Raw genomic sequence first — 27,406 nt, forward strand, 5'->3', positions numbered from 1 at the left:
AAACTAAGGTTTCACAGGCAACCTTAATTCTGGCTTTTCTAAACTTGAGTGCTTGACTTTGCAACCTTAACAATCTCTTTTTTTAATGTAGGTTTTTTGTGTGTAATTAAAATACATTCTTATGCCCAGATGGTATGTTATGAATGCATATACTGCATGATATGTAGTGTTATGTTATGGTTCCATATTTTTAGTATATGTACAAAAAGAAAATTGAGTAGTGTTTGTTGAAGGGGAACTCCTTTGAACTTCTATATACTCATTTTATTATTAGGAGAGAGAGAGGTGGTGGTCTTAATAGTTAAAGTGTGGGGTTGTGTTAATGGACCTGGGCCCTGTCCATTATAGAAAATTGCTGTATCTCCTTTGGGCAAGTCACTTAATCGATAACAAGTTTGCTCAAGTGTAAAAGGGGAAAACACCCTCGTGAAGTAGGGAAATACGTTGAGGCTTTATTCATTAGTATTTGTACAGCACTTAAAGATTCTCTAAAAAATGCATGATAACATTGCAAAAAATAATAGGTACTTAGCCCCTGTTACAGACTTCAGAGGTGGATACTGCTCCCACCTCTAGGAGTTACATGTGTAATGGTTGCCAGCAATTACAGGTTTATTTTGTAAAATTCAAATTAATTTTTTTAAGTCTACCTTTAAAAAAATTATTGCTGGAAGGAAAAAAGAAAATCACCCTTCTATCGGAAAATTTACTTACAGTTGTCATAGGTAACGTCTAGGATTTTTCTGTGCTTTTTCAGTTTTACTTTATGCATTTGATAGCACTGTGTGTGTAGTTGGCTTTACAACTTCCTCTGTATGCTCAGTTTTCCATTGGGGTATTTCACATGGTAGCAGGGGAGAGAAGAGCATGCTGAAAAAGGAAAAACCAAAAGAACGGTGAAGGGGGAGATTTAGGTACAGGGTTCGTGCCAGAAACTGACCTTTTAACTGATCTTTTGAAACTGGGAAGGCTTCAGGTTGATGTGTCACTTTAACTACATTGACATACTTGCTGTAGTAATTCATAGAAAGAATGCTTGTGCTAAAGTCAATGGTTTTAATAAAGATGGTAAAACAGCCAAATTAAAAAGAAACTCATTTGTGTGGTTTTGTAATTTAAATGACATTTGTTGTGCTGTTAATATTTCTTATCCATCACATTGTAGTTGCTTAACTTGCTTTAAAAAAAAAAACCCAAGCACCCCCACCCCTAAAAATCCCAAAACCATTGACTAGACAAGTACTGTAAGCAACTTTTAATTTCTTCAAAAATATCCTTTGTTCCAATAGAGGTTTAAAGTGATTGTAGTATTATTCATAAGATATTCACATGTCTTTGGAATTTATAAATATGAAGGTAGTGTAATAAGATATTTGTCTTTAGGCTATTCTGTGTTCGCTCCCAAATTCCATCTGACTCTTAAGTTTTAGGATTGTTTTTAAAAATTAATTAGTAGTGCTAATTAGTCTTTTTGTGTGCTAAAAATAAAATCCTTAATATTGGATAAATGTGGATTGTTTATATAAATTTTCCTTTTTGAAGCATCCTCTAAACGCTTATTTTTTATAGCAATTAAATAACCAGACTCTTAAAACTAATTTTTCATAGTTTACATTTAAAAATGTACAGTTTCTAGTAAAACTGGAGAGGTTATTAAACTGTCAGTGTAACTGGACCGAAGAAATGGATTGTCTGTGTGAAGAGGCAATTTGAACATTTTAGTAAGGAGGACATAGCTCTGATAATATCATTCCTGAACATAGACCTTTCTGTCATTTCAAGCAAATGCATTCTGAAGTGGTTACTAAAAGACAAACAGGAATTCTAGGTGTCTTGTGTTGCGCAAGATACTAGCTCATTCATGTTGTATCAAAAAGATTGTACAGGGATTAAAAAAAAAAAACTTGCTCCAATTCTTTCATTGAGTGTTGAACTGAAGAGGGTTTTTAAGAGACTGCCCTGTGAGTCACCATATTTCTTTTCATGCAATGTGGGGTATACAATTTTGCAGCAGTTTTATCCCACTATTCCGTGTGGGGAAATAGTGTGCGGTCATGTAAGACTGCATACACACAAGGGGCCAAACCCAGGCTGCATTGGTAACCTTACTTCTGCCATTTCCTAACTTCTGAGAACTTGACTTAGCAAGTTTTGATGTTTAACATTTCTTTAAAAAATTAAAAATAAAAAAAAAAAAACCCTAGGAAATTACCCACACAAATTGGAAACAGACATTCTATCATGTTGACCCCCGCATAGGTCATCAGCAGGGCTGGAACTTTTCAGATCCACCCCACAGACCTCTACGACTTGAGTGAACAGAGTAACTGATATAGGCAGTGTTGTAGTAGCTGTGTTGTTTCCAGGATATTAGAGAGACAAGGTGGGTGAGATCTTTTATTGGACCAACTTCTGTTGGTGAGAGAGCCAAGCTTTTGAGTTTACGTGGAGCTCTTCCGTAGGTAACTCATAGCAGTAGTATGTTGTCTTTCTCTTTGTGGACTAGCACTAGAGGTGGATGCAACAGATATTTGCTGACAACAGCGTGACTGTCCCCCTTGGCCCCTCAGCATAGTCCCAGTCTCCTCACCTAGTAAGTCACAGTCTTTACTTTTCAGGCTTTTCAATCTAGTCTTTTTGCCCAGCCAGTCCTAGTCTCATCCCCCTCCTGATTCCACAACCAGTCTTTCTTTACAACCCTGGCCTCCAGTCATGCCCCTTACATACGTTCTCTGGCCCCGTTGGCTCCCAGTCCCAATCTGTTGCTCTTTCTTACCCTCGGATCCTCATTCAATCTCAGTGTCTCCTACCCCCTTTCCAAGCTCCTTGTTTGTCTCTTTGCCATTCAGTCACAGTTCTCCCCTTGCACTCAGCTCCTTGTCAGCTCTGTCTTCTCTCCCCCTGTTCCCCCCTGCTCTACTGGTTCTCTCTCCCAGTTTCCTTCTCCAGCCAGTCCCTGTCCCCCCCATTCCACTATCGGTGCCTAGTGTTCTCCCTCTCATCCAGCTTCCAGCCACCCCAACTTCTAGTCCCATCCATCCTCCTTTGCAGGTCCAGTTCCTGTCCCTTCTGGATTTGAGTCAGGCAATTTCCTCTTCCATACTGGATGGTGTCACTGAGAACACAGGAGAGATGAACTCCTTCTGTCAGTTCAGATGCCAGGACCAAGAACCTAATAGTCCGCAGCAGCCCAGAGTTGCAATTGCAGGGAAATTCTCAGCCCCAGGCTGAACTATGTCCTGTGTAAACAGAATCTTGGGCGATTTTAGCTGTTAAGCTCTAGCAAATCTCTACTGTGCATGTATGAACTGTGATTTTTCAAATACTTCTGAGGTGCCCAGATTAGGGCAGACTTTCATGGAAATAGCAAAAGGCACATCCCTGATATATAGGCCACCCCCTACCAAATTTCCTGTCCCTGCTCCAGATCAGGGGGCACAAGAGATTGGTTTTGATTTGTCTTACCAAAGAAAAGGTCGCCAGAATTCTTTAACATGGGCAAAAACATATTTTTTCCTAGCCTCATTCTTGGAAAGAGGTGAACTATTTTGGCTGAAAATTTCCCAAATAATTCAGCCTATAGCAGACACCTGGAATGGAAAATTTTAGCTTAAATGATTAAAGTTTGGCAAAGTTTTATAAGCAACTGAAAATTGGGTCTTGTAATGGCAAATGTCAGATAACACTTAATAGGCAGTGCTACAAGCTCTGCTTATAATAAATACACTTAAACAGCTAGTGCCTACTTCATCATCAAAAGTGCAAGTAATTAATGTATCACTCTCCAGTCCCTTTCTTCCTCCTTGGTGCTTAGTACTCTTGTGTTGTAGCTACGTAAACATTGATATACCTAGACGTCTTCCTCTTTTGAGGATCTAAAACATGTATAAAGTGTGTGGTTTTTAAACCATTAGTATTTGTCTTAGTTATTTTGAGTTTTTTTTCTTCACTGTTGTATCAGGTTTTTTAAGAGGAAAAAAACTTACCTTAAAACATGATAAACTTCTGAATGAGAGTTTTTGTTAGCTTTTTGGGAACCAAATATCAAAGACTGACAATCACAGCTGAACATTATGCCTTATAGCCTATCTGCAAAAACTCCTTGAGAGGGAAATGGAGGCTGAAGGTGGTATGTTCATCAGATTAAGGTTTAGCTATCTTGATATAGAGTAATGTGACACCTACGTTAGACTCCATTAATTGGAAATTCATTTTAATAATCTTGAATATAACGTGCTATAATTAAATTGATGCTGTGCACTGTTTTCCTCCTCTTACTCCTTTTTGATTATTTTCTTTTGAATGTGAGGCTTTAATGCTATTTCTGGTCGTTCTGTGTGTTTATTTGAAAACATGGACAGCCATCACTAATACAGCCTGATTTAGTGACTGTTTGAAAATGGTACCTAGATTAAACATTCAAATAATCTTTGGGTAATATGGGTTATTAGTCAATCAGAGGAACACTTGTACATTAGGTGACACTACATATTTAGAAGCCTCATTCTGTACTCTTTCTAATGCATCATCAGAAGCCTATCACCCTGGCACTTCAATTCATCTACTCTGCTAGTGCTGCCTTTCATATGTTGTTTGCTAACTCACTTTTACAAACTAATTTTAGAGAGATCGTACTGAGATAATCACGAAACTCCTCATCTAGTAAATTTGCAGTTCATTCCTAAAAGTTCTAGGTTCATTCTGTTTTTACTGCTGTAAAATTCCGTGGGGTTGTCAAAGAGAGATGCATGAAAGATAGTAAATTCTAGAACATCTCTCCTCTTTGCATAAAATTCAAAAAGAAGTTACTCTTCTTTACCTATAAACTGTGTGGTATTTATTACATTAGACACTTTTAATAAAGCAATTTAATATTGCCCTTGGCTGATGAGGAATAGGGCATATTAAATAAATACACTGTCTTGCTTTGCTACTTACACTGTTTCTGACCAAATTAAAAAAAATCTAGAAAATGGATTATAATATTTAGGTCAAGATTTGTTACTTAAGTAACATACAACAAGAGCCCATGTTTCACGCCCAGAATAAGTAGTGTGAAGTATACACTAGGAAAGCTTTAAAGTGTGTTGATTGGGCAGCTTATTGTCAGTAGTGACCTCATGTTGCAGTCTATTTCTATTTAGACTGCAGGGTTTAGTGCAGCACTCCAGAAGTACCGTCTGACAAGCAGCCACAGAAATCGAACAAGCAGTATGCATAGTCAACAGCCAACATCATACTTTATTGTTTTTCAAATGAAGTATTTTTACATGAAGTGCTCGTTTGGAATAGCAAAAATAATCAGAATGGCCTGCAAAGTTCTGCTGCACAGGTAAATGAATTAAAAATGCTAGTTTAGAATGATGCGAAATAACAGACTCCTTTAAGTTAGAAATGCTATATGAAGACTAAATATTTACTCCTGGGGAGGTTTGTAAAACAGTAGGAAACAATGTTGTGTAAGAATATAATGAACTATAAAAATGCAATCAGTAAAAAGCATTAAGAAAAAATCTGAATTTTTTTTCTAGTTATATAATTGCATTTTTGTATGTCATTTCTCTTTTTAACACGGCTGTTTGTGGACAGGAACGGAGGAAGGTATCAATTATTAGGTGTTCGTTAGTTGCCAAAATATGGTAGCACTCTCAAAACTAAAGATATGTTTACTTTTGGTTTCTTGCTGTGTCATTCTGCACTAAGACTTTGTGTACAAGCCATCATGTAGTCTACAACACGAAATAATTCTTTGACTGTGGTAGCAGGTTCTGAAGTGTGATATATTTTGAACTAATATTGATACACTTTTTTCAAACAGTGCTAACTTTCTAAACTGATTAGAGTTGGAGCCATAAGAGATTCCTTTACAAATAAGAGGATTCTTCAGGCTTTGGAATAGTGCTGATTTATGCACATCTTTTGCTGAGTTACACCAGTGCATCCTAGATGTGTATTAAGAGCACTACTAAATGATATAAAGTGGCCTGTCCTGGAGGTCGTGAAGGTTGCCCTTTAGAGCTGAAGGGTTTGGTGGTCTCAGCATCATGTCTGAAATAATTTGGACTCTTTGGAACCACTAGTTTGAATCCCAAAAATATTGACACAGCCTTCTGTAATTTGAAGATGGACAGACAAAAATCTATAAGAAGCTCTGTGTGCACATTAAAGATCCCTAGTCATCACAGTTTCATAAGATGGTACTTGCGCTAGAGCCCTTGACTAAAATTTTCCTTGCTTCCCTCCTCCCACTAGTGTTTTGCAGTGTGCTATGCTCCCATTGTCTCCTTAGTTTCTACCCACCATCCTAGAGGTGACTATATTTTAATGGTGAACTGATTTGTTTATTATTTGTAAAACATTTCAAGATGAAGGATGGTATATAATATAAAATGTATCAATATCTGTTAAAAGAGCTGTTTACTAATTTGTTCTTGTAAAATAGCTTTTACAAAAACTCTATAGTGATTGTCAAGTAAAATATATTTGTGTTTTTATTTATTATCATTCTCACCCCTGAAATCATTGCTTATCTTCCTCTCCTACCTAATTTTTGTCATGGGTCTTAATTTCTCCCAGTTTTGTTCTCCTGTTCCTTCCCCAACTGTATATCAATTTTGCTTTGTTTTCCAAATGTTTCTACTTAAATATTGTCAAAATAAAATTTGCTGATCGAAAAACTCAAAACACTTTGAATGGGTGTTAGGGTTGAGTTGAATTATTGTTCCCTTGCATGTCAATGAAATTTAACTGTGCACCTAAAAAATAAATTCAAAACTAGCCTCTTTCACCCAAAAGCATTGGGAAGAAATTTAATGTTGGAGGGCTTGGGTATATATTGCTTGTTCCTGCATCTTTGAAATCAGTGGATGCGGCATCAAGCCTGTAAAGCAGATGTGTTTTAATTTTCTTGAGCTTAATGGGAGTATCTGTCTAAAATGGTACCTCAGAACCACCAGAGTTGTCTAAGCACACTGGGAATGGATTTTTTTTTTCCTTTCACTAAAAATATCACACACTAAACTGGCTGCAAAATTGACTACCCTTTAATAAAAATTTAAAAGCCAACCCATGCACCAGCCTTGTTTAAATTCCCATCCTTGTACGGTGCTAGCTAAATTATTGAAGTGTTGTACTTACACACAGACAATATACAAGTCATATCAATCTTAGCTAGCAATAAGGTCAAAACCATCCTTGTTTTAAAAAAAAAAAAAATCTGTTTTCCCCCCCCCCCCCCCTTCCTTCTGTCTGTCAATCTTAGGTAGAGAGTCCTTTCCTGCATGTAATCCTGTTTTCCACCACATCTTTTTGGGGGAAGGAAGTACAGGAAATCTTTACTTGTTTGGATAGTTAGTCCAAGCTACTTACTAACCTGTGTGACAGTAGGTATTAAGCAACTAGCTAGTATAATACTTACCTTATGATTAGCCAGTATCAACAAGTCTGAGCTGGGCACTCCCAGATGTATTCAACCTATGGTAAAGTCAATAGGGAGATAGTCTGAGCTAAGAGTGGACACTGGTGCCACATAATGCTGACCAGTGCTGGTGGGATTTCAGTTGAATCTCCTTAATATAATTGCAAGGAGCGGTAGTGTACTAATGTTTCCACTAATACATTAGGGTTTGCACTGTACATCTTGGTTGTATCTGGAATCAGATCACCAAATCTTTTCTGATTGCTGGTTCATTTTTCTTATATGGTGAAGTAGCTACTGGAATTTGTTTTTATGTATGGTGTGTGGAGTGCCTAAAACTTGGGATAAGTGCCCTCTCCTTTTCCCCATCCTCTTTTTAGTTTAAATAAAATTGGCATCTCTCTCTAGTCTTGTTTGTGTATGTGATAACATCCTTATCACTGACCATGAGAAGGCATAATAAGGCGGTGACTGTCATTGTCATTTAAAGTAGAACTTAGTTTTGTTTCAATTCACTACAAGCATATTTATGCAAGTCTGAAAAATTGTTTTGGAACAATCATTTTATTTGTGATAGTATGCAAAATTGAAGCTTTGTAATTAGAATTTGCAAAGGAAAAAATGTTTGTGTTTGGTTGAGTGGGGTATACCTTGCTCAGAAATTTAGTATACTACTGAATTCAACAATGCTCACAGTAATATTTTGAAATCTATGAATGAAAAGCACCAAAATGCAAAGTGCTTAATAATAAGCCTCGAAAAACCTTAGTGAACTGGAACTCTAGAGGGAAGCAAGGTAGGCAGAATGTTTTGGAATTTGCTGTGGGGTTAACATCTATATTATGTAAAGCATCACACAATATTTCAAGAGTAAGTGATTCGTACCTCTCGTGTGAAAGACTGCCCGTACGGCAGCTCACTGCTCCCTGAAGTGTTTGGGGTATGGGTTCTTCAATTACTTATAACTACAGAATTGCTGCTGCCACAACTTTCTGCAATATATAGTTGTTTAAGACCTCTTCGATCCAAATATTGATCCAGCTTTTCCCTGTTTCCCTTGAGGTTGGGACCATGGCACATAGCAATACTGTTGCTGGCCAATGTGTTTACTGCATGCATATGTGTATTTCATTGAGCTGATGCAATTTTTTAGTATCTTCAAAGCTCCCTTTTGTCTTCCAGAATATTTGTGTAGTGTTGAAAGTCTTTGTGAAGATAACCAATTTCTTCTTCTTTATTACAGTGCTCATCTCTCTCCCATAAGCATCTTACCAGCCTCTGCAGAGTAAGTATAACTAATATATAAAATCTGTGTATCCCCGTATTTTGCTTTTACCAGTCTGTGCCATAGTTAGCATGCCTGCTTTCAAAACAGATAAGTCAAATACACGTGACCACAATAGTTTATACTCCAAACTTTTAGTGCTGAATATATGCTTTATGAAATGTAATTCAGCATTCACAAGTAAAAAAAAAAGCACATTGTATTTATGCATGCTGTTCTCAGCTGGACACGGAACCATAAGTTTTCATGGTATGGTAATACCTATGTTCCTAAATATGCTGTTTGCATTTTTCCCCCACTTTCTTTGGATAGGTACTTGATAAACTCTGGTGTAACTCCAAAATTGTCATTAGGTACTTGCATTCACGCCAGCAGTTTTACAGTTTCTTCTAATTGGTAGTGTGAGCCCAAGTTCAACTGGGTTGCAAATATAATTGCAGGTGAAAAGTAAACACAAAGTGTTCCAGAAGAGACGGGTGTGAAGGAGTCTAGAAAAAACTGTTGTGACTCCCGCTAGGGGCCCTTCTTTAGAAGTTTGCATCTTTTCTGCTAGTTGGCAAAGACTTACTGCCACAGCTAGTCTGTATTAAAGTACCCTGTTTTGTTACTCTCCCACCTCTCCACCTTATTTGTCCCATTCACCTGTTATGTCTTGTCTTTTTTTTTTTAACATAAGCCCTTCTGGCTGGGATTTTCATAACCTATGTTTATACAGTGTCTGGCCCTGTGAGGTCCTTGTCTGTTTGAGGCCTCTTGGAATGTTAGATGGGATGGGATCTGAGTTACTACAGAGAATTCTTTCCTGGGTGTCTGGCTGGTGAATCTTGCCCACATGCTCAGGGTTCAGCTGATCGCCATACTTTGGGTCGGGAAGGAATTTTCCTCCAGGGCAGATTGGAAGAGGCCCTGGGGGTTTTTCGCCTTCCTCTGCAGTATGGGGCACAAGTCACTTGCTGGAGGATTCTCTGCACCTTGAAGTCTTTAAACCATGATTTGAGACTTCAATAGCTCAGACATAGGTGAGAGGTTTATTGCAGGAGTGGGTGGGTGAGATTCGGTGGCCTGAATTATGCAGGAGGTCAGACTAGATGATCATAATGGTCCCTTCTGACCTTAATATCTATGAATCTTACCATGCTGTAAATATAATAAATTATATAAATTTCTTGCCTATCATTTTGTACATAACTAAAATCCTATTAAGTAAGCAATTAACTCCAGTTACTGCTGTGGTCGTATTTGAGAGATTAGCTAGTCTTTTGTCTAGTCTTGTCTTGATCTATTGGGGAGCCTAGATTTACATGTCTCCTAAGGGTCTGATTTTTCTACTTTTCTGCCCACACAAATCCACTAATGCCAAGAAAAGTAAAAATACGTCTTTAACATTAATTCTCTGACTTTTATTTGTTAGCATTTTAGAAAGAACAATTAGAGCAGCTGTGGAGCAGCACCTTTTCGATCTGCAGAGCAGCATAGATGATGATCTTAAGAATTTACAGCAACACCGACTGGTCTGTAACAATGAAGCAAAAAATATTAATAGAGATGAGGAAGGATCTAACAACCAGTAAGAATTTTTATCTCTATAATGCGTTGCTTAGGCACATATATTTGAATTCAGACTTGCTAAAAAGTCACAATAGAAGTTTTGTATGTTTATAAACTTGAATTTGCCTTAAACGAACTCAAATTCCATTCGTTGCTGTTCTTTGCTCTAAATGTAAGTATTTTAATAGATTTTTCCTTGCAAGTTTTGTACTTAAGTGAGAGGCATTCAAGGGTATGATGCGCACAAGTCAACGGGGAGACAGTTATGTATTTCTAGATTTTTATTTTTTTTTAGGTGCTACAAGTAGCTATGACAAACATAATTGACATTATGATCCTCAGCTGTAGATTTTTTTTTTTTTGTTCTAATGATTGAATGGGCATAAAGCCTAAATTGCTCTGTCACCCTTAGCTTTGGTCATTCTTGGCAGAAGTCTCTTCTGATTCCAGGTGAGGTGATGAGCAAGGCAGTGTGTGGAAGCTTACACTTCTGCCCACACTTTTAAGCTAGACTCTCACATGAGCAGTAAATTGCTTTAAGCTCTCACACGCGCGCACACAAGCTAAAATTATTTTTTGCCCAAATTACTATTAAAAAAAAAAAATTCCCATTTTAAAAAATCACAACCCACAGAGATACATGGGACTGGAGATAATAATTTTCATAGTTTCAGGGTAGCTGTGCCAGTATTCCCACTGTGCGGTACACCAAGGGCACCCACTTTAGGCTCCTGGCTCCTAGCTGTCACCATGTTTCGCTCCCGCCTGGCCTGGGTTTTCAGACTGCACAGCACCCTGAATTGCACTGCAATATCCCCACCAAGACAGACTGCTTAAATGGGCCAGGGCCTCCACTTTCCTTTCTCTCTGAAGTCTGACATGTCTATTGCCTGCAGTTATAAGTTACCACACAGCTCCTTCTAAGTAAGCACATTTATTCTTAATATATTTTTCTCTGTAATGCTTTTTACTTTAAAACAACAAAATAACCTACACACATGCTAAAAAGCTTACCAGATGTCACCCATCAGTCTTACGGGGCTGAGTAAGTCAAGTCCTTCCAACTCTTATGCATACATTGGTGCCCCCCCGTTGGACAGAAGGTCTTATTCATTTGCTGGATGAGAAGGAAGGCCTTGAGTCAGTTTAAACTCAAGCTATTCGTTCAAAAATCCTTTCTTTGTCTGCTACTCTCTGAAGAATCTTGTTTCAGTGTGTATATGTAAACCTCTGTGGGTTTTACAACCTGGCTGATTTGCCTTCACTACCCACTGTTTCTGATTCCTGGAGGAGCTATGGTAGCCCTCCTCTGTGGGGTGGAACACAGCCATACATAAACCATTAATTTAAAACAATGGATCTTAAAACAATGGATCTTAAAACAAAGATACTGCATGTGGTTGCAATATCTGTCTCAGTGCTCTGTTATAAAACCTTCAGAGGACAATTATAAGTAATTTATATTTTCCAAAGACAAATGATTATAACAGAATTTTAATTTTATAAGCTAAAAGTTCCACAGATTAGTTTATAAGTAAAACTGTGTAATTGTCTGAAAGTCCTTCTGTCCACAAGCTTCTCCCCTTTGATACATTGTGAGCGCTTTAGTGGATGGCCAGGCTTGCATCACAGGGGTGCAGGCTCCCTTGTTTATCTTAAACTTGAAACCGATAGATGTTTTTGGCACTGGTGCTGCATTTCAACCCTTGTATTCATCCTAGTCACTGAGGATTAATAGACACCATATGATAACATTCCTTCTAGAGGCATCATGAGCCCTTTAAACACTGCAGCCAATGGATTATTTATACTACATACAAGGCCAAAACACAGAGAAAACATGCAAAGTAAAAGTGTATCATTCAGAGAACATATTGTTGAAAACTTAGAATACTGGCACAAAGCTTAATTTAAAAACTAAGAGAATAGTTACTTGTTAAACTTTCAACCCATCTTGTTGGACATCTGATATAGGGAGAGCGCTTGTTAAAGGCTGTTGGAAGCTGCTCAGCAGGTTGCTGTGTTGGAATAAGCCCCTGGAGGCAGAGGGGTAGAAAGAGAGAAGGTGAAGGAGCCAAAGGTTCATGATATATTTTTATCACATAGTTCTGCAGTTTATCACATGAACTCTGCCTCTAGATATGCAGTATATGTGGGGTAAATAATTGTCTCTGTTCAAAAATTCTGGAGTGTTTCACAATTCTTTATTAATTCTCCACAATTTATTAGAAGCGTATATCTGAATATGTAACATACTTTGCACACAGTTCTAGTAAATGGAAGGAAGGTGAGAAGAATTTTTTTGAGCTTTTTTTAGAGGACTTGCATCTACCAGATTGGGTCTACAACCAACCCCTCCATTTTTGTGAATGGCAAACTTAATGGGTGTAGTCCTAAGGTAATTAACAGTAGCTTTAATAATGCTGTTGAGTGGACAGTTAATCATCCCAATTCTCTCAGATCAATCTTGATCCTTGTTCTGTTTGAGAGACTTTTTTTTAAAACCTCAAAACCCCATGCCTGGTTTTTACAAGGCGTGACAAATTTGATAGAAATGGAAGAAACAGCTAATCTTCTAAATGGTGAAACGTGAAAGTCTCAAATACCAACTGAGTAAAAGGTTTCACCTGCTGATATTTTTTTAATCTATGGTTTACTTAGTTTAATCCAATTCTTATATCTTAAACCAAAAACTGATATCTAGGAAGTGAATGTCAGCAATTTAGGGCTTGTATACACAATGCGCAACATGCTAGTGCACACTGGTATTTACACCCCCTGGTGCAGACTAGTACACCCACTGGTCCATATGACAGTTTCCCTAGTGCGTGTTAATGTTTCCATTTCAAGCAGTACTATATTAATATGCACTAAGAATATTTCAGTGCACACCAGCAGGGTGTACGCAGGCCAGTTAGTGCACAACATGCTAGTGCACACCAGAATTTACACCGCTCTGGTGTGAATTAATCCACTGTGTATACAAACCCTTTGTCTTCTTGGCCTTCAGTTTTGCCATTATTCATTAGGACACATTGTAGCGGGTAGTGAATGTATGTCTGGCCTCAGTGCTTAAAGTAAAAAATGCTTGCCAGTACCTTGATTAGTACTACAGATCTCACCATTAATAACTGGAAGGATACTACTTTTGTTATCCTACCTAAAATGATTGGTTTAAACTTAAATCAATCAATGGATAACTGGTTGGCTGTATGGTCAAAATTCTTGTGTAAGATTCTTCTTATAGAAGAAACATCTATGCCAGCGTGTGTACTGCTAAATGCTCATTAGAATGTCAACTGATTATAAAATACATATATACCCATGAAATAAATACTATTCCAACAAATGCTGGTTTTCCTTGTTCTAAATAGTTTGATTAAAATAGCTCCAAATGTGTTACCCTTTGACAAGTTACATAACTCTCCAGGTAGTGCCAGTAGTTTTGTGTTTCAGGATAGTTTTGTTGCAAATAATCTGCAATGTTCAAAATTATTTAAGATGTCAGGATTTTTAAATAAAAATAACTTTCAATAACTCTTTTGAACAAGTGAAGCCATGACATAGGCTATTGTAAGCTCTTCTGAGCTGCTTGTTTCTGTCTCTTTTAGGGATGATGTTACTAAAGATAATGGTATTAATAGCAGTGAGAATACTAGAGACTGCTTTGAAACGTTGGCTTGCACTGATTTAGACAGTGCAGTTATACAGCCTGATTCTGTATCTGAGGAAGAAGAAAATGATCAGGTAAGAGGAGCAGAGGGTATGCTTTCTATATATTAGAGCAGTGTGATCTTGTGATTAGAGCACAAGAGTTGGACTGCAGACCTGGGTTCTACTTATTGATGTGACACTGCTTCGCTTTGCTGTATTACCTTGGGTAAAATCACTTGCCTCTTCTGCCAAACTCAATCTCTTTTTAAAGTATATGTGTGTAGGTCTGATCACATTTAATTTGTTTGCATCTTAAGGGGCCCTTGACTCACCATTTCTTTTTTTTTCATTTTCACAGATAGCAGCCCTATCTCTTGCTCATATGGGTTTGTGCATCAACAGGGATAGGGCGAGCTGGAGTAGCACCTGGGTTAGCAAAGGCTTCCTGAAGAAGATGCACCTTCTCAAAAAACAGCACTAGGAGGCTTAGGGGGAAGGCTGTGGAGAGAGTGGTGTTAGTTTGTTTTTTTGTTTGTTTGGGGAGGGTCCTGCAAGGGAGCCCATTAGGTCAGTTACAGTAACATCAGTCCTAAGTGTTAGATAGCAGTAGGAGTTGTGCAGAGGTTGAAACACTGCAGCTGTGTCTGGCAGGCCTTTGGTATGGTTTTGTGGGGAAAGTGGGGGTTTGTAACTGGCCTGTTGAGTTCTTGTACCCCAGCATCATCCCCACACTCCTAATTTTCACCCCAGCCCTCCTCCACGCTTCCCACAGACTTTTGTGGTGGGGGTATGTGTTCCTTCCTTTTCTCCCCAACACTCCTCCCCAGTCTCTTTGAAGCAGCTCTGTTTCTTTTCAGTCAGTCTCTTGCCCCAGGTGCTGCTGCTGTGGTGGCAGCTGGTTCTATCTTTGCTGATGTATGAACTTATCTGTGCAGAGGGAGAGAATTCTACCTGTGAAGAGGAAGAAAAAGAAAAGTCAGTTGGGGTCCCTAAAGGGTCCAGAGCTTAACATAAAATAAAATTAATACCTTCCTTTAAGCAAACTGAGATTGGCAGTTTTCTCATCCTGGAGGGGAAAAGGCCACACTTTAATAGGTGTTTGGACAGTGCTTTGGGATGCTCTGATAGCATATATATAATATAAAAAAGTTCCTAAGTATTGTTTTATTCTTAGTACTATTGTGCTCAAAAATATTACAGCGCTTAAAGTATCTGCAGGCTTTGGAAGTTTCGAAAGTAACTATAAAAATGAATTTTCAAAAATAAAATAAATTGCAGACACCAGCTGGCAATAGACTAAAAATTTGGTTTTTGTATGTTACACTTGAATTAATCACACAAAACCAACACTGTGTAAATTTGACCAGAAGCATAACACTACGGAAAAGGTTTTAAAGAATTTGTTGCTTCACCCTGTGTTGGTTTATGAGCTGCATATTAAATCTCTAGTTACACACATGCAAAGCCATGGATCAAGGATGGTCTGGTGTATGGCCTGAAATTTCCAAACTCATAATCCTAAACCTTACCAGCTGTTTTGTTTCCAGTGGAACATAGGTTCCCCCTGTCCTTTGTATTCTTATGAGATCAAACAATGTTAAAAGAGATGCACTGATAAAAACCAAAACAGCTGACTGTACTATGCAGAACATAACTTGTCCAGGCTGTACAAATGATAAACACTTCTGAAGCAATAGTACTACCATCTGAAAATGGTTAGATAGGTGGTAAACAGTACTGTTTATTATGCAAAAATATGCTAACTTTAGTTTGTCCATCCCTCTTCACTGTGGGATTCCTCCACCTGTTCCCATATAAATCTAGATTATAAAATGTCTGGACAAAGACTCTCTTTTTCCTACATGTTCCCATAGCTCTTAGCATAATGGGACTCTGGCCATTGATTGGAATTCCTCAGCACTACTGTAGTGTAAATAACTACTGCTACTAATGTAATCAAATATCTAAATGTATTCTTCATCTAAATGTCCTGCTCTCGCACAAAACTGCTGTTGTTCAATTACTTTTCTCTTAAACCACCTAAGGAACTGAATTTATTTTTGATGTCTTATGAAATGATGTCCCTTAATTTTCTCTCTTTATGCCATTGTAGCAATATCAGTATCTTCCTTTTTTTTGGATAACTAAAATTTTTGAACATACCAATTCTCCAGATTCTTTCGTTAAGTTTTTTAATACTAAATCTCTTTAAAGAGTTTAGTGAAGTGCTGTCCACTGAAGTAAAAACTAAAACATGTGAAATTAGATTTTAAAATTAGCCAGAAGGAAAACGTGAACTTCTTGTCTTCTGTCTTTTATAAACAGATTAATTCCCCTTCCCACTGGTAGCCTTTTTTATTCAAAATAATTTATGGTTTAAAGTAGCCAGGGAGAGTTTTTTCTGATATTGACTGTTTTAACATTTTGATTTTGTTGGTAAAATGCAGGCTGAGTTTTGAAAATCTAGTTATTTAAATTAATAAAATATCAAAAAATCACTTTTAATACCAGAAATCTTAGCTAGACTGCTAAAAAGTAATTTTTTACTGATACCATCAGAAGGCTCTCTTTCATGCTGGTGAGGTCCATACCATGAAATAGGACTTTCTAGAGACCAGAATATTTGCAATATCTTAATGGAATATTGCCAGTTAGGACCCCAGACCTGGAAAGACTTGCACATATGCATAATTTATTCATAAACATAATGCATGGGTGTATATTCTTTGCAAGATGAAGGTCTTAAATTAAGTTCAAAAGCTATATGTTGTAAAATTAGGATTTTTGTTTAACTGAAGATCAATAGAGATGTGTCCACAATTTTAAAAATTGAATTTCAGTGCAAGCTTTGTTCTTCAAGTATGTCAGTGTGGGTTCTGCTGTAGGTGCATATGTGCTTCATGTGCATGAAACCAGATTCTTTTCACTCGCAGCGTCCACTGGGACCACACGTGCACTTTGAGCCTCCTTGTGCTCTTGCATGAGGGCATAAAAGGTGGGATATCTGTGTTGCTCCTCCAGTTACCTCTTGCTACCTGTGCTAGTGAGATGGAACTTGGAAATGTCTTACCTGCTGGTGCTCTAGCATCCGCTATCTTGTCAAAAATGTTCAGCTCATCTGAAGAATCTTCAGAACAGCCTTTGGTTTCTTCATTTTAAAATCTTGGACTGAATAAACTCCACTTGGATTGAATTCTGCTCACCTGACACCCCCACTTCTCTGGTACAAGGATTCAAGATGGTGTACTCAAAATCCATGGGCTTTAAGCCTTGCACATCCTGCAATGAACTGAATTCCGCTCGAAGACTTGACATAGCAGGTACCTACCCAGCAGGTACTTAGTCTGCTTTTCATTCTCCACCCAGACCTGAAAAGAAGTTTAGAGAGACAAGGCTGAAGCTCCAATTCTTAAACCCGTAAAAGAGTCATTTTGGACCTTGAAGACCCAGGTTCCAGGTCCCTGTACTGGTTAAGCCAGCACAGTCCAATGGACCATCAAGTAGGCTGGGGTGGGGAACCTGTGGCCCAGAGGCTGGATGCAGCCCACTGCTTCATTTCATCTGGTGCGAGGCAAGTCTCCGTGCAGCAGCTGGAAGCCCCAAGCCTTGATGCCCTCCCCACCCTGTGAGGCTGGAACTGCAAGCGCTGGCTTGCCCTGCTGCAGGAGGAAGCTAGGGTTGCCAGGCCATTAAAAGTCTGGTCAGCTCTGCACAGCTCCCAGAAGCGACCAGCATGTCCCTGCGGCCCCTAGGAATAGGAGTGATCAGGGAAGCTCCGTGCACTGCCTTCAGCGCCAGTTCTACAGCTCCCATTGGCCAGGAACTGCCCCTCCCCAGGGCTGTGTGTGGCCCGCAACTGATTTTTTTTTTTTTTTTTTTTTTTCCTGTGGATCAATGGCCCTTTGGTTTGAAGAAAAGTTCCCCACCCCTGACGTAGGCAGTTGATGATTAAGACTTTGGCAGAGAAATTGGCACTGAACAAAGAGTTGGCTCTGACATATACATTGATGTCATTCATGGTGTTGGATGCATCCAGAAGCTTAACCTCAAAGGCAATGCCCCAGACCTCAAAGCAAGGCTGTGAAAGGGAACTCTTAGAACAGGGGCAGGAGCTCAAGGAAGAGCTCTACATCATCTCATACAGAGAGACCCAGACATACCCCCGAGGCTTCATTCAACAGCAAGTGAGATGGAGCAGACTACACTGGCACTGTGATTCGTATCAAAAGCACCCTGCCAACCCTTGCACCAGAGGTGTGACCACAACCAGCACCTACTGTCCCAAGCATCAAAGAGCCACTCAGAGAGAGGTCTCCCCAATGGCATCACTGGCTTGGCCATTGTTGCTTGACTGCCAGGAAGAACAGTGTCCAGGGGTACAAGCACAGCAGCTCCTGTCTCTGTACCCTTTAATGATTTATCCTCCTCATCAGCTGACAGTCAGCCCAGCCCAAATATTCATGGGGTGATTTTAAAGTATTCCAAGAGCTCCTGGTTTAGATCACAGACTTCAGTCATCTCCAAGAAGTCTCATAAATTGACAAACCATCCACGGACCAACCAATGTTGCTCTCCCCATAAATGGTCCTTAGGAATCTGTAAATTTCCGGTATACCACAAATCATACCACAACAAGAACATTAGCAGAGACAGTGGATGAAGTCATAACATAGACAGATTAGCAGTCTAAGAAGCAGCTGAGATATGGTAGAGCCTGTCAACTCTCCTCAACTCAGGCCACATGCACATCATCCATCCATATGGCAGCAAATTTAATGATTTGTTCAAGAGCTGTACCATGACCAGTCAAATGAGCAGCACTTCTTTCGGAAGCTATCTTGCCTCATTTCACCAGGCATTGTCAGATATTGTCACCAACAAATGGGTGCTGGATATCATCACTGACCACTGTACCATCCAGTTCCTCTCCCTACTCTTCCCACGGTTTTCCCCATGCCTCTTCAGGGACTATTCTCATGAGAGCCTTTTACAAACAGAAGTGGCCTCATTGCTTCGTAGGTACCATAGGACAATCTGCCTCAAGAATACTGGCTCCATTGCATTCCCACAGATTCCTCTGTTTCCCCAGGATAATACCCAGATCAGATGAGGCAGGGCTACTGTTATCATGATAGCATCATGCTGGCTGAGACAATTTTGGCTATCAGATCTATTCTAGATATCCAACCAACTTTCCATTTGCCTGGACATAGTGTCTCAGAACTAGGGTCAGATAATGCACCTAGACTCACAGTCCCTGCGCCTGATGGCCTGGATACTGCTTGAAATAGTATCACTGACAGGTACTCCACACAAGTACAGGAAATTCTGATGCAGAGCAGGAAAGAAGAACCTACTCTGTGAAATAGAAAAGGTTTTCCATATGGGTGACTCAAACCAAGGTGAATCCAGGCAGAGCTCTGAACCCCAGGATCCTGGACTATGTGCTGCTTCTGAAACAGTCAAGACACTCTGTCTATCTAGCAGTAATGAGTGCACCATGCGCCAGTTCAGTTGCATTCCATTTTCTTATGGCTCATCAAGGACCTTCTCCATGCCTATTCCTTGGTTAGAGACCCAACTCTCACCCGAGACCTTAGTGTGGTCCACTTGTGGCTCATGGAACCTCACTTCGAACCTCTATTGGAATGTTCAATGTACTACCTTACCATCAAGATGGTTTCCTTGGTTGTCATACGTCAGCATGAAGAATCAGCAGGATCTAAGCTGTTATGGCTAAACTGCCTGACACTCCATTTCACAGGGACAAAGTGTGATGAGACCACACCGCAAGTTCATTCCCAAAGTAGTCTCAGAATTTCACTCGACTCAATCACCTTACTAGTTGTCTTCCCAAGAAGAAAAGAACTTCACACCCTGGACTTCTTCTCCAGAGCTCAGCTCTACTATCTAGACAGAACCAAGGCCTTTCAGCTTTCTACCCATCTCTTTGTGGCTGTATCAGCTGTATCAAAAGGCTCAGCAGTCTTCTCAAACTTTCCAGTACATCACAAAGTGCACTTCCACCTGTTCCTAATTGTCTTGTGAACTTCTCTCTTTGAATGTGAAGTTGAACTCCATCAGGGCACAAGCAGCCCCATCGGCCTGCTTTAGAAATGTGCCAGTTCCAGAGATTGGTAAGGAAGCTACGTGGAGTAACGTGCTGAATTTTGTTGAATGTTATGCACTTGACATGTCAGCCAGGGAGACACCAAGTTTGGAAGGGGAGTGCATCAATCTTTATTTGATTAACACAATCGATACTCCTCATACCCACCATCCCCATAAGGTTACTGCTTGCCTATATCGTACAGTGAGATCCATAGTGACACATACTTGACGAAGAAAGTATGGTCACTTCCCTACAGTAACTGTGGTCTTTAAGATTTTGTAGTCAGTGTGGATTCCAAGATCTGCCATCCATTTCTGCTTTTCAGAGTCCTCAGCTTCACAGGAATTGCGAGAGAACTGAGGGGGTTTCAGAGCCCACCCCCCTTTTATGCCTTTATAGGAGTACGAGGACGCTCAGGGTTTGTTCATGGCCCTGATGGACACTGCTAGCAAAAATAATCTGGTCTCGCTCATATGGGGTGCATGTGTACTTACAGTGGGATCTGCATTGACTACAACATCTTGAAGGACAAGAGTTACTGAAGGGTAACTAATTAATTTGTACTCTTTTTACAGTAAACATTCCCTTCCAGTATCTGAAGTACAGATACTAAGAACCTGGAGGGGAATCTTGATTTTTTTTTTTTTTCTTTTTAAATATGTTGAAATCACATCCTTTTACATAGATGCACTCTTGTTTTTGTGCCTGACGTTCAGCACAGTGGAGATCTTCTGGCCATTTTTGCCTTTTGATAAGTGTGCACTGTGCCCGTTTATTTAATTGGAAGTGTTGTGTGTATCCAAGAGCAACGTTTTTTTAAATATAGACATTAGGGTTTTATAGCCCCTCATTAGCATGATGGCTCAGATTATAATAATGTACTATTATAGGAAATATCGTTTGAAAATCTGCATGGCATTTTTCATCTCAAAGCAGCTTTATAAGACTATACAGCAGAGGTGGTGTGACAACTCATCTCCATTGTGAAAACATATCTGTCCTCGTATGCCAAAAACTCTATATTCCTGTATAAGTGTTTTTTGGGGCTTTAGCCATCCAGCTGAAACTGAAAGGGAAACTTAGTTGGCAGAAATCATCTCCCTGAACTGGAATGGGGCCAGAATGTTGGGGCTGAAACTGTATGCATGTAAACAGAGTAATGCAATCTTCTTCGAGTGATGTCCCTGTGGGTGCTCCACTTTAGGTGTCCGTGCACCCCTGTGCTCATAATCGGAGATTTATGGTAGCAGTGCCCGCTTGGGTCACACATGCACGGTCCCCATCTTGCGCCGCTTCAGGCGGTTAACTGGCGCTGTGTGACCAACCCCCAAGTTCCTTCTCTACTGCCTTTGGCTCGAGTTGGAGCAACTAGCAGTGCCTCGCAGCTTCTGAGTAGCTTAGTTCTCGCTTTGTTAGAATAGTTAGCATTAATACTTTATCCCCATCCTTTTGATTTTTTTAAAAAAAATCAAGCCTTTCCCACCACAATGGCCATTTTGGAGCCCGTGGGCAGCATATCCACAACAACAACGACGTGTACTTGTCAGTCTTCCCAGAGCTGGCACACATCAATCACCTTTATTAACACCACAGGGACTGTCTGACACCTCAGAATGGGGCTGAAGAGGAGGAGGAATTCTCTGACCAGGACGATGCACATGAAGTCCACTTCTCTTCATCCTCACCTGATGACACGATTATGCTCCCACCTCCCAACACAGGTGATAATTTCAAACAATTCCAAGACCTCTACAAGAGAGTTGCCACCTCACTGGACATTTCTTTGGAAGAAGTCCAGGAGTCTTGACATAAATTAGTAGATATACTGCACATGTGGACCTCATCTAAAATTTCCCTTCCGATGAATAATGCGGTTATGGACCCTGTGTAGTGGCTCTGGCAAACCCCTGCAATGATTCCACCTACCTGTAAGAGATCTGATTTAAAAAGAATTACATGCCTGCGAAGGGCACTGAATTCCTCTTTTCACATCCAACGCCAAACTCATTGGTGATTGACGCAGTCAATGAACAGGGTAGACCACAATACTCCAGAAATACTCCGTATGACAAAGACTAGAAACAGCTCCACCTTTTCAGCTGCAAAGCATACTCTGGTGCGACCTTGCAATTAAGAATAGCAAACTACGAAGCCTTACTGGCAAAGTATGACCACAATAACTACTCAAGTCTTTCTGAATTTACTGAGTTTATTCCAGACAACAAAAAAGAACAGTACAAATCTGTCATAAGGTCAACTCATAACCAGAACAGCATTACAGGCCGCTCTTGACTCAGTAGATTCAGCAGTGAGATCTATAGCAACCGCAATGGTTATGAGGAGGGCTTCCTGGCTCCATCTATCTGGATTCCTATAGCTGGTACAGTTGACTGTAGAAGACTTACCATTTGAGGGATCCAAACTCTTTGCAGACAAAACAAAGATGAGTCGTTACACATGCTCAAGGACTCGAGGGTGACTTGTGATCTCTGGGCATTCACACACCTGAGATCAAAAGAAGACAGGGAAGTTATCAAACCTCTCAAAGATTCCAATCCCCTCTGTATGCACAACACCATAGATACTATGAACATCGGGGGCGGAAACAGAAAATTTCAAGGAGCTCTCATGGCAGACCCACCTTACACAATCTTTTGCAAAGATAAAGTATCCCTCAGACCACATTCCAACTTTCTACCTAAAGTTGTCTCATCCTTTCACCGCAATCAACCAATCCACTTACCAACATTTTTTCCCCAAACTACATACGGACAGACAATAGTCCAGATTACACTCCTTGGATGTCTGCAGGGCTATAGCCTTCTGCATTGACAGAACAAAATCTTTTCACAAGTCTCCAAAACTGTTTTTCAATCACCAAACGATCAAAAGGCAATGCCATATCCAAACAGCTATCCAAATAAATATCGGACTGCATAAAATCCTGTTACCTCCAGCATGACCGACAGCCCTCTACGGGGATCTGCATGCATGTATTCTGCCTGAGCCCTATCAGCCTCCATAGTGTTTCTTCACAATGTTCCCATCATGGATATCTGTAGCGTCGCAACCTGGGCCGCACTACACACATTTACTCAGCATTATGCTTTGCAACAACATGCATCTTACAATACCCTGTTCTGTCACGTTGACTCTCATTTGCTACAACTTCAATGCCGAAGCCCCCTCCTTCCACCGGAGGGCACTGCTCTGAAGTCCACTTAAAGTGGAGCACCCACAGGGACATCACTTGAAGAAGAGAAAATTACTCACCTTGTGCAGTAACGGAGGTTCTTAGAGATCAGATGTGTGTCCCTCTGGGTGCTCCACTACCCTCCCGCCTCCCCTCTGCTTAGGAGTTCATTACTAGGCTCTGCGGTAGAGAAGGAACAGAGCAGGGGTTGGCTACCCAGCGCCAGTTAACCGCCTGAAGCGGCCTGAGACTGGAACTGTGCATGTGCGACCCAACTGGGCACTGCTATCATAAATCTCTGATTACAAGTGCAGGGGCACACGGACACCTGAAGTGGAGCACCCACAGGGACAAGCATCTCGAACCTCCCTTCCTGCACAAGGGCCTCTTCAGTGGTCCTATCTGATAGAAGGCTGTCTATTTTGCAAAATTGGTTGCTGTACATGAATTTGTATTTACTTAGCTGTATTGAGTAACATTCTGTTTAAACAGTTTTCATTTGATTTGAGAGCTGCTTATTAACTTTGCACTTCAGACACTGAGGTAATTTAGGGTCTTTCTTATATTTCATACTGTTTTGAATAACCATCCCAAATGAGCCACTTGCTTTTTAAAAGGGTACCTTCTGTGGACATTTGTTTTTGTTTTACCTGGTTACAGTAGCATCTACTCTTTAAAAATCAGTGAACTCCAAGCTGGAACAATCAGTCTTACCTGCATTAGGATCTAACAAACAAAATGGTGATGTGTATCCATCAAACATTCTTTTCTGAGTTAGTGTCACAGTAACTGCCAGGATTTCTTCACCACTTTACAGCCCTGTTGTAGCTTTATTTAGTAACTGGGATTAACAGTCCCTTTTTAGAAAGTCCATCAGACATGTTTCATTTTACACATACTGAACAGAAGCCTTCATCCAACATAATCATCTTAGACTTAGGTAATGTTGCTGTCGTAACAATGTTCAGACCCAAAATTTGGCCTACGATTGGCACGTTCCAGTGAATAATGCTGCCCACATCCTAAACAAACATAGATGAACAAAAAAACCTTATGGATGTGCTGAAAATAGAAAGCTACTGCTGTACTTCTAGTACTGTGCACTGCGTGTTCTCTGTTTATTTGTGTAAATGGTTTACTGGTTTCATTTGAATATGAAGAAATCATTCAATTGGACCTGACTTATATGATCCATAAAAAGCTCTGGCTTGTTTTTTGCAGGGAGTAACTACAGGAAGATTTTTCACTTTACAAAATATCTGTCTGAAAAATGTCTAAACTTAATCTTTTACCCACAGACTGTTGGCATATTGTTGAAGCCATGTAATGAAGATGCAGAAGTTGATGAAGAAAACAACAGTGAAAGGTATACATTTCAGTTTCACTAATATCAGTTGGAAGTTGTGGATTGTTTTTTAAAATGTGAATTATTTGTTTATGGTAATTGGTCACAATGCAATAACACACAGAGGCAAAAAGAAGCATTTATGAACTTGCCACTTAAAAATATGAAAGGTGAGGCACACAAACTTTCTGTAGTGTTGGCATCCAAAGTTCAGAGAACTTGTTTTTTCATTCAAAAAGAGAGATTCAAGGCAAAACGTGATTGGTTGACTGGGTATTCGCACAGCTACGTGTTCTGGGAAGGAGAGATGGGGAAGGTGTCAGAAGCAGCCTTGGTGCAGCCGGGAATGCAACTGGCATATATTTTTAAGTTTTTCAAAATGAACTTGTCTTGATTGTTACTGCTCAAATCTTAAGTGCTGGGCTGGGGAAGAGCAGAATGAAGAATTAAAATACTAAGTTCAGTAATATTTGCTACCCAATTGTTTTCACCAATGCAGCAAAATATTCTCTTCAGAAATCCCATTACGTTCTAGCAATTATTGCAAACAAGAGAGTAACAGACGGTCTTTATACGATGGGTGTAAAGTCCCGCACACAAAGATGTCTAACGATTTGCCAGTTTCCTAGATGTCCCCTTCTCTCTCTCTCTCTAGGGTAGTGTTGTCATTATTTGTGAAGAGCAGAATATCACCAACTGTTACTATCAGCTAACAATCTTTATTTAAAACAATAACCAGTCTGTCTCTTATTTTTAGGCAAGATTGTGAATCAGTTGATGATAATGATAAAATGTCTTCACAATTGGTTCTGGTAAGAAATTGCTTCTTTCGTTTGCTTTTTCCTTATTTTTGTAAACTAAAGTTTTCAACAGCTTTTCCACTGTGTTGACAAACTTGGGTTAGGATTTTGATAATTTTGTGTGTGTGTGTGTGTGTGTGTGTGTGTGTGTGTATGTGTATGTGCATAGCCATATCGGATGGCTATGCATAGTCTTCTAGCAGTAAAATATTCTTTCATGAAAAATGAAATCATTGGTTGGCTAACTTTTTTTTTAAAAAATGTTTGAAAATGTAAAGAACTATACAGAGTGCTGTACAAATTTTAGTTACTCTTGTAAGAAGTTCGAAGGTTTGACAATATGCTAATTTTTCAGGTAGGGAAGCAGAGAGACATTAAGCCACGCAAAAAAATTAATGGCAGCGCTAGAATTGGCAATTGCTAGTTCCTGGTGCCCAGTTACCAGATGATGAAAATAAAATGTACTATTTATTTAAATACAGGATTCTAGTAGCAAGATTTGTGACCTGAATGCAAACACTGAATCAGAAATATCAGGAGATGGAAGTGTTAATGTTCTTGAGGAAGCAATATGTATCCAAGTACCACATCTAGATCTGAAGAATGTATCTGATGGTGACAAATGGGAAGGTAATTTTTACTCTGATCTTGCAGTGTATTCAAAATCATGAAAATAAATAAGTAGGACTGCCAAATGATTGAAAAAATTAATCATGATTAATCACAAGATTAAAAAAAATTACCGTATATACTCATTCATAAACCAAATATTTTTAGTAAAAAAGTGACTCATCAAAGAGCGGGAGTCGGCTTATAAACGGGTCTACATCAAAATTTGATGATTTTAAACTCTATGAAATCATTGAATTGAATATCTAATACATTGTCGTTTTGTTTACCTGGAGCGTCTTCAGGCATGGAGCCCCGCATTTCCCTGTGGCCGTGGTTTGCCATTCCCAGCCAATGGGAGCTGCAGGAAGTGGCACCACTTCCCGCAGCTCCCATTGGCTGGAAATGGCAAGCCACGGCCATTGGGAGCTGAGGGGCTCTGTGCCTGCGAACACTCCAGGTAAACAAAATGTCCCGACCCACCAGCGGCTTACCCTGACGGGCCGGGAGCCGAAGTCTGCCAACCCCTGAAATATGAAAGGGTCATACAGTTTTTACCATTTTTACTTATCCATCTTGGGGGGGGGGGTTGGCTTGTAAACGAACCAGCTTATGATCGAGTATATACGGTAATGGCAATTAATGTTAAACAATAATATACCAATTTACATTTATTATAAATGTTTTTGGATGTTTTTCTACATTTTCAGATATGTTATTTCAATTACAACACAGCATACAGCAACAGTGTATAGAGCTCACTTTATATTTTTTATTAGAAATATTTGCACTGGAAAAATATAAACAAAAGTAGTATTTTTCAATTCACCTCATACAAGTTCTGTAGAGCAATTACTCTATCATGAAAGTTCAACTTACAAATGTGGAATTTTTTATATAAAACTGCACTCAAAAATAAAACCATGTAAAACTTTAAGGCCTACAAGTCCACTCAGTCCTACTTCTTGTTCAGCCAATCCCTGAGACAAATAAGTTTGTTTACATTTATGGGAAATAATGTTGCCCACTTCTTATTTACAATGTCACCTGAAAATGAGAACAGGCATTCACATGGCATTGCTGTAAATGTCTTTGCAAGGTATTTACATGCCACATATGCTAAACATTCGTATGCCCCTTAATGCTTCAACCACCATTCCAGAGGAAAGCTAACAAATCTAGTTAGTTTGTTTCGCATTAATCGCTTGAGTTAACTGCGATTAATTGACAGCCCTATAAGTAAGACGTTTTCATTATTCAGAGGCTAGCTATCTGACCGCTCATGCTTGTGTGTTGTTCAGTTTTATCTGAAGAATGCCTATTTACACTTGGGTATGACTACCACCATGTACAGGACTTTAAACTGCTGAACCCAGGGGTCATTGCCAATCTGCAGCCCAGTTAAGAAAAGGACCTTTAGAAATCGAAAAGAAAAAAATAATT

General features: G+C 39.5%; 1 protein-coding gene across 2 annotated transcripts in view; it reads left to right on the forward strand.

Moving 5' to 3' along the window:
• FAM13B (family with sequence similarity 13 member B) overlaps nucleotides 1-27,406 on the forward strand; it is a 76,795-nt gene that overhangs the window by 31,393 nt on the left and 17,996 nt on the right. For both annotated transcript variants that reach the window (XM_074960387.1, XM_074960388.1), the window contains exons 8-13: nucleotides 8,661-8,702; nucleotides 10,114-10,269; nucleotides 13,862-13,997; nucleotides 24,508-24,575; nucleotides 25,312-25,366; nucleotides 25,837-25,984. In XM_074960387.1, coding sequence (XP_074816488.1) covers nucleotides 8,661-8,702; nucleotides 10,114-10,269; nucleotides 13,862-13,997; nucleotides 24,508-24,575; nucleotides 25,312-25,366; nucleotides 25,837-25,984 — 605 coding nt within the window. The remainder of the gene's footprint in view (nucleotides 1-8,660; nucleotides 8,703-10,113; nucleotides 10,270-13,861; nucleotides 13,998-24,507; nucleotides 24,576-25,311; nucleotides 25,367-25,836; nucleotides 25,985-27,406) is intronic.

Source organism: Natator depressus, chromosome 8 (genome assembly GCF_965152275.1).
Source record: "Natator depressus isolate rNatDep1 chromosome 8, rNatDep2.hap1, whole genome shotgun sequence".
Lineage (NCBI taxonomy): Eukaryota > Metazoa > Chordata > Testudines > Cheloniidae > Natator > Natator depressus.